This window comes from Strongylocentrotus purpuratus, unplaced genomic scaffold, assembly GCF_000002235.5.
Source record: "Strongylocentrotus purpuratus isolate Spur 01 unplaced genomic scaffold, Spur_5.0 spur5_scaffold_18, whole genome shotgun sequence".
NCBI classification, from domain to species: domain Eukaryota; kingdom Metazoa; phylum Echinodermata; class Echinoidea; order Camarodonta; family Strongylocentrotidae; genus Strongylocentrotus; species Strongylocentrotus purpuratus.
In genome coordinates this window covers 12,036,114-12,048,258 of record NW_022145603.1, presented here as the reverse complement: position 1 = coordinate 12,048,258, position 12,145 = coordinate 12,036,114, and the positions used below count along the sequence as shown (strand labels likewise).

At 36.6% G+C, this 12,145-nt stretch overlaps 1 protein-coding gene across 2 annotated transcripts in view; it reads left to right on the top strand.

The window, feature by feature from the left end:
- Positions 1-11,057, top strand: part of LOC764342 (kinesin-like protein KIF18B) — a 30,077-nt gene extending 19,020 nt beyond the window's left edge. For both annotated transcript variants that reach the window (XM_030989210.1, XM_030989209.1), the window contains 6 exons: positions 790-1,428; positions 2,644-2,845; positions 4,819-4,982; positions 5,607-5,691; positions 6,175-6,327; positions 7,913-11,057. In XM_030989210.1, coding sequence (XP_030845070.1) covers positions 790-1,428; positions 2,644-2,845; positions 4,819-4,982; positions 5,607-5,691; positions 6,175-6,327; positions 7,913-7,949 — 1,280 coding nt within the window. In that variant the 3' untranslated portion in view covers positions 7,950-11,057. The remainder of the gene's footprint in view (positions 1-789; positions 1,429-2,643; positions 2,846-4,818; positions 4,983-5,606; positions 5,692-6,174; positions 6,328-7,912) is intronic.
- The last annotated feature ends 1,088 nt before the right edge of the window (positions 11,058-12,145 follow it).

Genomic DNA, 12,145 nt, shown 5'->3' with positions numbered 1-12,145 from the left:
GAAGTAGCTGGAGGCATTATTTTTTCGGGTTGTCCGTCCGTCCGTCCGTACGTACGTCTGTACGTACGTCCGTCCGTACGTCCGTCCGTATGTCCCGTTCTCGTGATCGCGTTATCTGAAGAACCGATTGATGGATTCCTGCCAAACTTTGGTCATGTATGTATCTTGCAGAGCCGATGAACTGATTAGATTTTGGGGTCACGAGGTCAAAGGTCAAAGGTCACAGGGCTCATTATGTATGCAAAAACAGCTCGTGATCGCGTTATCTCAAGAACCGATTGATGGATTCCTGCCAAACTTAGGTCATGTATGTTACTTGCAGAGCCGATGAACTGATTAGATTTTGGGGTCTTGGTCAAGGTCAAAGGTCATGCGGCTCATTATGTATGCAAAAAATAGCTTGTGATCGCATTATCATTAGAACAGATTGATGGATTCCTGCCAAACTTAGATCATGTATGTATCTTGCAGAGCCAATGAACTGAGTAGATTCTTGGGTCATGAGGTCAAAGGTCAAATGTCATGGGCTTATTATGTATGCAAAAAATAGCTTGTGAACGCATTCTCATTAGAACTGACAGATGGATTACTATATAACTCAGGACATCTTGCAGAGCCAATGAACTGAGTACATTTTAGGGTCATGAGGTCAAAGATCAAAGGGTCATATATGTATATGAGAAATTGCTTTTTGGTTTGTAAACTTGCTCTATGACGGAGGCATCATTTTCGACTGCGCGCAGTCGAAGTTCCATCTAGTTCCTATTATTATACTCTAACTCTTTGCAGGTCAAGCTCAGAGAATCGCAACGCCCAGCACCAACGGACATCAGCAACCACAGAGAATCATAACACCCCAGAGAGCAATGAGGAGTCCATCAGGCTCCGCCCAACGTATCCCATCATCCTTCACCGACGATGGTCGACACCCGCAGCGAGTCCCAACACCCCAGAAATCAAGGTCTCCGTTTACATCAGCAGAGTCATTAGCAACAGTCAGCTCTCGGTCGTTACCCCCTCCAACAGAAGTGGAGCAGTCCTGTTCACCAGTGACCCACCCTGTATCGGAAGATTCCACTTTTAGCAGAGTAGGGGATGTCAGCATCACCAGCCCTGACGTTGTGAAGGAAAATTCGTCAGACAATGTGCAAATTGACGGCATTGCGCCCCTCCCGATTACTCCTAAAACAAGTGAAAGTCCCACCTCCCAAGTACCAATAGAACAATCCGAAACGGAAACAAATTCTTCCGGTGTGTCTATTAGTGAACCAGCGCCAGTGAGACTAACTGTTGGAGGAAATACTGTTGTCAAGATCCCTGCATCGAATAGCAATAGACCGATCCATTCTCTTGACGGGGTTGCCAGGACTATTTCATTTGATGAGGAAGGAAAAACAAACTCTCAATCTACTACTTCTCCGTTGACAGGTATATTTTTTTAGCATAGTTGGTCAGAATGGTTCACTTCACCTTTGCAATATGATTCTGTCCTACTTTTGTACTACCTTTAAGAATAAAATGAAAGGTAAACTCCAAAAACTTTGCCTGTGGTGGCATGGGGAAATCAGTTTCCATTATTTTTAAGAGAAGAAAAAGTAAAATACATTTGAATATTTCCTTTACACCCTTTTGTCATATATTTATCTTTTCACTTTCACTGTTCATTACATGTTTGTATTACAAGAGTTATTTCCTTATTTAACACACAACTTTCATTACTTGGACATTCATTTGTTCCCAGTTTTTTCCCCAGTGTACTGGTATACACAGATTTAAGTGGTAAGACTGACTAAAAGTGGTAGGAAATATGATGCCAATTATGTAAAATGTATTGTCTGCTATATATTTTTATTCAATTAAATTCAGTTTATTCAATTCCAATATAATCATGACAGAATACAATCATGACAGAATAAGGTAAAATGATAAAACATTAAAGTGATACATCAGATAACAACACAAGATAGAGCATTATTGGAATTAGGTGGCCATAAAAATTCTGTGTATTTAAGGATACATTCATAATTTTATATGATGTATTGATGATCATTATTGTTTCGATGTGGTGGTGTTGAGGTAGAGTGGTTCATTCACTTGACTCTCAATCCTAGGGTGGAGGGTTCAAATCCCAGCCAGTCACTAACGTCCTTAGGTCTTCCTTCCATGTCTTCCACTCTCCCGCCAGGTGTAAATGGGTACCTGGCAATTACTGTGGTAACAACATTTGCAGCGACTGCAGGTAGAGCAATATTGACAGATATGTGGCTACCTTGGGTAGATAAAACCCAATAGGACAATTTGATGTAATTTAATTTAATTTATAAATGTTTGTTGAGTGCCTCGTTGCAAATTGTTTATTCACCTGTTATGAATCATTTTATTTCAATGATCAGAATGTCAATTGCATAATGCATACATTCCATGTTGTTATGTAGGACATGCCATAATCTTAATGTTTGTCCTACCTAGCAACAATAAATGTATGCAATTTGCATTATGACTATTGAAGTAAAATTATGTGTAACAGGTGAATTCAATTATTTGTAACATGGCACTTAGCAAAATGTATGCATTTGTATTTGATTACATAATGAATATGGTTTATTATTATTTCTAATTCTATTGTACCTCTTTGACACTTAGGAGGAAAGATGACATATGCACAAGTGGCCAGCTCACCGGTGGTTCAACCCACCCGCCTTCCTTTCGGTGAGATCTCGGTGAACTCTCCCCGTATCGGCAGTGCGCCCTCTCCTGCTCAGAAGCCTACAGGTTTCAACGAATCATTCACGATCTGCAAGGATGTCTTACAGGAGAACTTCAGAAAGGATACCCAATGGAAAGGGTGAGTTATCTTACAGGCATCATTAAACAATGTCAAATCTGAGATGCATGGCCCAAGTGTCTGTGATATGGTGTAATATTGAAGCCCTAAAAAAATTGTGCTTCAAAATGATCATAAAGTGCCTCAAAAAAGTAATATTCTTTGAGTGACCGGTTTTACCATATTCATTTTCCCCAATAGACTGTCGTGTTATGAAAACCGTTAGGAAAAACGAAAAAGAAATTTCCATTTCCATTCATAAATATCTCGATAATCAGACAGGCGATCATAGGGTTCCTGACTGACATTAAGGTTTATAATTGTCATTGCAGCATGAGCTAAATCCAGGATATTGTTTCAGAATTTGAGACAAAGATTCCCAATCCCTTTAAAGGTACTATGTCCCATTTGCAGGCCAAAAAAATGAAAAAATTAAATTCCAACTGCATTTGAAAGATAATACTAATTAAGAACTTCCCTAAAAAAGGTGGGGCTTGAAAATGTCTTCAAGTGGGAAAATAACGACTATTAGTTGTCAAATCGACATTAGGGCTATAGAGCCCAAAAGTAATAGTCTTGATTTTCAGACAATTGTACCGAATGGTCATACGTTTTATGCTGCGCAAAGATTCAATCAGTTTAATCTTGGCCATCACAAGAAGTGGGATATTGATGTAGACAAATGCTCATGTACCCTTTACAACTCTTTTCGTGTATGTTATTACCAAAGAAGAAAAAAGCCAGTCAGTCACTCAATAGTGTCTGACAGTGAAGTCTAGCAAGTAAACGGGTTTCCTTGCATAATTTGAATATGAGGACACTGCTAATGTTTAAATTTCACAGATAGGACATACATGACATATTCATAATTCCGGCAAAGTTCTACAGAATTTGAGGTTGGCTGCAAAAGGGACATAGTACCTTTTAACCCTATTTAGCCCGGGGGGGGGCTTGAGAAGCCCCCCCCTCGACATTTTTCGCGATAATTTTTTAACACAAGAAAATCTTGCACTGAAATTTTGTGACTTTTTTCTTTCGAGTCTTGCGCAACTTTTGAAAGAAATTTTTCGAAAATCGGACCTACCATTACAAAGTCACGTGTCCTTTTGTCTTCGCATGTCAGCCCGAAAATCGCTCATTTTTGTGATTTGTGTACAAAACATATGGAAATCTCATTTTTTAAATAAAGAGGTAAAACATTGGTTATTTGGTCTTGTTTAGATTTTAGGTGTTTATTTTGGGGTCAAAATAGTTGAATTATAGTTGGAAATGAAATAAAACAACAAAAACAATAAAATACATAAGTTAAAAAAACAAAGAAATACATAAGAAATTATCAAAACAATAGATAACATAAGGAATAACCCTGGTTTTTCAAATTTTTGTGTTGTATTATTATTCCAAATGGTCTAACAAATATATGTAGTGAGAAAGAATGCTTAAATATGAATAATGTCTGATTTATGGGCAAAAATGTGAATTTAATGACCTTATTTGCATAAATTACCATAAATATGCAAATGAGTGAATTTTTCAAAAAAATTGAAATTACCATAGTATTCTATACACTTCACTTGACATGTATGCAAATTTTCGCGGCGATCGGGCGTTTCACGGCCGAGATCATAGGGGGGGGCCTGAGAAGCCCCCCCCCCGGGCTATGCAGTTTCAAAATAGCCCGGGCTAAATAGGGTTAAAGTGAACGTTGTGACTCGGGAAGAAGAGATTACCAAAGCTTGAATTTTGGGAGATTCTTGATTTATCTAGAATCTCTTTGCTACTCCTATTTCTAAACTTTCAGTTGCTACTTGCCAGCTTAAAAATATAATGTTATTCTTTTTGTTTCTAAATGCATCTTTGTTCTTTTTCTCTGACTTCTCGTTATATTGTACATGTCTTTCTAACAGAGAAAAAAAATGCCAGTTGAAAAGAAAAGAATCGATATTGCTGGAAAAGAAAATCTAAAAGTTTTCTTCGTTTTTTGTTTTGTACAGAATTCACAGGAGGGAGACATTTACTGGCATACCATCGTTGCACCACCAACGCAGCAAGTCACATGGTCAGCTAACAGGAAGCACTGGTCAGTCTGTCAACAGGACGCTGCATACGGACACCCTCAAGAAATTTGGGCTGCCCTCTATGGCAGACACGGCTACAGGTACGTCAAAGAAATTAATAGTTTTTATGCATTGTTGATTGACATGGATCAAAGATAATTGAATTTTGACAACCTGGGGCCCGTTTCACAAAGCCTTTTTCAATGACAAATGACAGAAATCAGTGACAAATCTGCTGACAACCAATCAGAAGCAAGAATTTCAGTAGCTTATAACAAAAACTGTCATTTGTCACTGATGACAAGTTTTGTTAAATGCCCCCCCCCCCCCCCAGCTCTTGATCAGATGCATTGTGCATATCTCTACAAAATCCTCTTTTCAATGTTTGCCAAATTAATCTTACTTCTGATAGCTACATACAGTTAACAACTGATTTATTGAAATCCCTTGTAAAATTGATGTTTTTTGTAACTCATGAACTGAAAGAAAGGTGGACTGGTTGAATTAGGGCCTTTGTTGAATACTTATAGATGTTAGCTATAGGGCCCCCCCCCCCCCTCCCTCCCTCCTAGATCTCGGCTGTCGAGTGTCCGATGAACACGAAAATGTGCATGTATGCTGGTCTGTAAAGTGTCATATTCATATGTTGATGTAATTGAGAGTCAGTAGTACAATCTATGTCAATAGCAGAGGATTAATTCCAACTTTTAATGTTTTTGATTCAGGTGGTGTTAGCAGACCAATTCCAGCCTACATGTCAATGACCAAAGCAGCCGCTAATAAGAGGAGAGCTAATGCCGACAGTCAACGGTAAGAAACTTCTTCTTTTGTACTTTCTTTTCTTTCCTCTTGTAATCTCTCTATGTGCCATATCTGTCAATTGTGGAAACAGTGTTATTCCTCAACTCTCTGTTTTTAGCTTCCACTAGGGGCTCCATTGCCTGGGGAGTGTTTTACAAAGATTAAGATCGACTTTAAGTTTGACTTAACTATGGCAGGCCGTTCATACCACTGTTTGCTCTCACCAATTGATGGCATTGGTCTCTCAAGGGACGTACAAATCATGATCACAAATCTACAGAATTTTCATTTTTGATACATTGTTATTCATTATTGAAGAAAAAATATCTAAAGATCATAATGGTGAGAGCAAACCGTGGCATGAACTGCCTGCCATAGTTCAGTCCAACTTAAAGTTGATCTTAGTCTTTGTGAAACATTCCCAAGGTCTTTCTCTTATCTCTTCTCAAGATGCTATATATATATAATTGATCAATCATACTCTTCTTTCAGCTCGTACTCCCAGAGCAGCAAGGAGAACCATCATCCAAACAACAGAGGGCGTCCTGATGTGAGCTCGGGTCCGCTGCAGCCTAGCAACCGGACTGGTCTATCCAGAGCTTTCAGCGTGGGGAACCTGCATCAGACAACAAGGAATGTCAGTCGGTAAGTTTACGCTCAAAGGGGTTAACATTTATTGTGTTAAATATCTTCTTTGTATTTGTGGTTTTAAAGACTATAATAACATTGCCTTGGGTAATGCCAGATTGTATAATGTTGCCTTTGGTATTTGACATCTTGGAATCATACTGTTGTATATATTTAGGGGCGTTATCATAAAAAAGAAAAAAATAGTGCATGGTACTGAGGAAGAAAACAAATTGCAAAGTTTGAGTTGAGTTATAATTTTGATTGTAAAGAGAGAACAACCAAAATATATCTAATAAAAAAGAAAGAAATTGTGCCCTCTTGAAAATAGCTTCGCTGTGCAGAAAATGTGTGCTAATTCCACAGACCTTTGAATATCAATTTGCCAAGTTTGAAATGAGTTTTTCTTAACCCTATTTAGCCCGGGCTATTTTGAAACTGCATAGCCCGGGGGGGGGGCTTCTCAGGCCCCCCCCCTATGATCTCGGCCGTGAAACGACCGATCGCCGCGAAAATTTGCATACATGTCAAGTGAAGTGTATAGATTACTATGGTAATTTCAATTTTTTGAAAAATTCACTCATTTGCATATTTATGGTAATTTATGCAAATAAGGTCATCAAATTCACATTTTTGCCCATAAATCAGACATTATTCATATTTAAGCATTCTTTCTCACTACATATATTTGTTAGACCATTTGGAATAATAATACAACACAAAAAATTGAAAAACCAGGGTTATTCTTTATGTTATCTATTGTTTTGATAATTTCTTATGTATTTCTTTGTTTTTTTAACTCATGTATTTTTATTGTTTTTGTTGTTTTATTTCATTTCCAACTATAATTCAACTATTTTGACCCCAAAATAAACACCTCAACTATAAACAAGACCAAATAACCAATGTTTTATCTCTTTATTTGAAAAAAATGAGATTTCCATATGTTTTGTACACAAATCACAAAAATGAGCGATTTTCGGGCTGACATGCAAAGACAAAAGGTCATGTGACTTTGTAATGGTAGGTCCGATTTTCGAAAAATTTCTTTCAAAAGATGCGCAAGACTCGAAAGAAAAAAGTCACAAAATTTCAGTGCAAGATTTTCTTGCGTTAAAAAATTATCGCGAAAAATGTCGAGGGGGGGGCTTCTCAAGCCCCCCCCCCCCCCCCCCCGGGCTAAATAGGGTTAACTCAAAGTGTTTAGATCTGTAGGAGGGGTAACATAATCTGTACAATGTTGTTTCTTCTGAAGAGCATGTAGCTACTGTAACAGTTAATATAAATTTAGTCACCAATGTTTCCAACATTGGCATGTGGTTTTTAGGAGATATAAAAAACACATTGGGTACAGAAAGCAATGAATTTCCAGGTTGCTGCTTCAAAATCCTGTGGCAGACCTTGCAAAACTTGGCAGTAGATGCTAGAACACAACATGAGAGCATCTGGCTTTACCCAGGCTTGTTCTGAAAACGGGAAGGCTTAGAGAAGAATCATAAGGAAAATGAAGCGTTCAACCCCACAGTGTGGGACGCTAAACAATGATGATGATGATGATGATGATGATTACTTATGATCTCTATGTTTTTTTGGTTTGTTTCAGGAGCACTCATCGGAATCAGTCAAGCTGGAATCTATGAACTCGTTTTCATCATGTCTTCCTAGAGATCCTTCAATGCATAACATCCCAGTGATCCATCAAGCCACCGGTGTATCTCATCCAATATACCGCCCTCAGTAAAGGCACTTTCAGATATGACATGGAAACCGCCTCAAAAATACTACTACGTTTTTTGAAACGTGTTAATGAATGGTAATTGCCCGCAACAAGGGTCCTACACGCATTCACTGATCTCCTTTATAAGATCGTATTGCACTTACATGTAGGTTATCATAAAATATAAACAGTCCCTTTGTAAGTTACAGAAATGTGAAGCACATTACATGCTCATGAAGGTCATAGGTCATCATGAAAGTTTTCCTGTGTCTTATCTGAACAAGGCTTCATGGCTGTCAATCATCATCTAGGTTCAGAACAACATAACTTTGAAACGTACGCTGGATGCAGGAGGTCGGCTGTGAAGTATCAATGATTTGGAAAAACTCTATGCGTGACATGTTCATTTTCCATTTTTGTATGAACATCATTTGGAAAGAACTGAATATTTAAAGGTAAATCTTACCTCAATGACAAATTACTCTAATAACAAGCAGAAAAATCAGAGATGCAGACTTGCGAAAGTTTGAATGAAAGAAATCGGACATCAATTAAGAAAGCTATGAATTTTGAAAATTGAAATCACTATGAGAATTTCAAATAGCTTAATCGGTAATATTACCGTGACCATGACATGGTACTGGACAATTTACTTTCCTAGTTGTTCCAACAGAATGACTAAATTGTTAGTTTTTCAAATTGTATGACTCAAATAAATAAATATGCAGTCCATAATATATTTCGAGTAGTGCCACAAGAAAGTGCGGTGGAGAAAAGGATAACTTAATTATAGTTCGCTATTCTGTTTCTCTTTATTTTTGATACAAATGAACATACTGTATTACAAAGGTTGGATTGCCCTTCAAATATATATATAGAGAGAGAGAGAGAGAGAGAGAGAAGAAAAAAAACTTTTATATTTTTAATAAAATAATTGTTTGTAGTTAGTAGGAATTTCCATTGAATAAATGTTCAGAGATTTAGATCCTCTTGTAATCATTTGGTCACTTTTGTTGTCCATTCCCTCAAATTATTATTGGTTCTCTCTCTCTCTCTCTCTCTCTCTCTCTCTTTTTCTCTCTCTCTCCCTCTCTCTCTCTCTCTCTCTCTCTCTCTCTTTCTCTCTCGCTCTACCCTAGAAAAGACATTAAATTGCAATTATAAAAAAAAATTGCTTGGTATTTTTATTTAATTTAATATCAAGTAACTGAATAAATATGTTGTAAGACAAGCTATTTCATTGAAATTATTGCCATTATTCCACACAGCTGTAAGACATACAACCTGTACCTTAAAAATGTATCCAAGAATATATGATGAAAGTGAGAATGCTTGGTTCATCACGAATCATGATTATTCATTTACATGTGGTGGTCGAAGACGAAGATAATTTTGATTTTGTGAAGAGATTTAAGGTGTGTAATGATCTTTCGTCACACAAACTATAACATGTATAAAAACCTGACTCTTTATTAACCATATTGCTTATTATGATCTATACACAATTAACAATACAGTGTGTGTATTTTGATAATTTAAATTATTTGTTGAACATGTTGAAACTTGAAAGGATTAGTCATCATGGAACTATCAGTTGAGTTGTGTAGGTGATGAGATAGTTCTATGTTTTCTTTATTTGTTAGTACTAGTTTCAGACGAAGCACATAAATGGATGCTATATAGGCTTATTTGCACTCTGAAAAGCTCAATGTGAAACGTCCATTATGAAATCAAATCGCATTAGATTGTATTTGCAGCACTGAAGTTCATACAAAGCCACATTCACCAATACTGTAGAAAGTTGAATTAAGTAATTCATCATTTTGTAGGCTTACATTTCTTTTTTCTTATAAAAATTTGAGGGAATGTTTGCCTGAACACTGGATTATGTTTTGAGAATTTGTTTTCACTTATTGAATTGTTTGTCAACTAGTTAAAGGGGTAATCCATCCTGATGCATGTGTTAAAGGCCCACTGCACTACTTGTAGCTACTTGCGCCCTCTATATAACAAACAATGCCTAATCGGTGACCATTGGTCCCCCATGATCCTCTTTTTCTTATGTTAACTGAGAGCTGAGTTGATGAGATAACCACCTGTCCAGTGACCTTGCAGGGCGGTGTAATCCCTCCTGTAAACTATGGCAGATAAGCTTTAAGTTGGTTTTAGAAGAAGCAGAATAGTATGAGAAACAAAATTAGTGAAAGATTTACCATGCCCAATTAGAAATAAGAAAGTTATGAGTATTTTGAAGCAGTCTTCAGTAAACATATATTGGCAACACTGTGATGTACATATCTTGCAAGCTCCAATTTGCTCTGTACAGAAAATTTCATGAAATTTCATTTTCTTAACTATTGTTGATGGATTAGATTTGTTTCATACAAAGGTGGTATGCAAACATTTTGGTAATAATTATATTTAAGGTGAATGTACAATTGAAAAATTTCATAAGGAAAATGTAATTTATTAAAGATTTTAGTACAGGGCAAATGGACCTTGCTAGATACGTCACAGAGTTGCCAATTTGTGTTTGATCGCACCTTCAAAAATTTGTCTCTTTTTTTTTAAAATTGGTTTTTGCTCAGACTTTCGTTCACCCGTTCCTCTCATTTCTCTGCTGCTATTAAAACAAACTTGATGTCAGGTTGGACTTCCCCTTTGATGGGACTTCATATTGCGGTATTGTCTATTTGACTAAAAAAATCCTTTCTGTTGGAATTGACAGAATAAAGGCTTTTGCTCAAACTTTCTTGCACACAGGAAATCGGGTTTGAAACTAAACTTACTGTATACATATTTCAACATTTCAAGTAGAAATTCAATAAATCTGAGACAAGTTGAGCGGGAACAAGTGAGATTTTTGTTTGAAAAGGGTAAGATTGGTTTATATATATTGTATATATTTAATCCAGGTGTAAATGTACATGTATTATAAGAATAAATTTGTATTTTGTGTAAAGTATTATGCCTTGTCAGCAGTATATGCCTGTCAATAACAAATAAAAGCTATTTGCCGTAAGATTTTTAATAATGCATTTAAAAAAGGCTCTCAATGTGGATTTAGTGAGGCATTTTAGAGCTGAATTGTATTTTGCCTTTGTGTAAAGTTAGTAATGAGGAAGTTCTTAGAAGAGCTGGAGTGCAAAGGAAAATGATACATGAGATGTTGATTATGCAGTTGAAGGCCCAAAGGCCTAGAAAATCTTGCTTTGACAGGGAAAATTGTGGGAAGGAGGAGTAGGGGAAGAAGGAGGATACTTTGGATGGACAGTCTGCAGAAATTGTTGGAAGACAGAGAGGAGTGAAAGAACTGGGAGTGGTGCTAATACCAAAGGCTAGGAACCTAGGGTTGTGGAACATCTTGATCGCCAAAGTCAATATGGCACTTAGAGAGAGAGTAAAAGACTAAATGGCCTGCATGATTGTGTTAACAGATAAATGGATAGATATTGCTGAAACAGAATGAAGAACTCTGATGACACGTAAATAGCTCACAATGGGTAAAATAAATCACTGATATTGATTTTTTAATATGTTCATCTTTTTTTGTATACACAAACAAAATATAGGTGCAGGTTGTCAAGCCAGCAGGGGCAAAATCTTTTTGTTTCATTTATTAGTTTTCACCTTGAATATGTTACAGCTGTATCTTCAAAATATAAATATAAATATGTGTAAAAAGATATCTGAAGTAGGAGGATGAAAAAAAGCACATAAGTGGATTGTTGACAATTGTCCTCACAAAATATACTGTGGTACATAATTTACCTAAAATAAAGATGAAGAAACAATAACAAACTATGGGAAAGAGGAAACATTGCATAAATGTTTACATATTATAACTTTAATTAACTTATTACAATTTATTTTGAGGATCAAAAAGGTGGAGAGAGGGGGAAAGATAAAGTGAGTCAGAAAACAAATCGAGAATTAAGAGAAAAAGAGAGAAGGGAAGGATAAGCAAATAGTCGAGGAGTGAAGGGAAAAGGAAAGAGAAGAGACTATTTAGATAGAAGAGAAAGAAAATATAACAGACAAAAACAAAAGGACTGAAAGAGATAGGAGAGGGCAAGAAAAGGAGAGAGAGAGAAAGCGAAAAAAAATTGTGAAATCCAA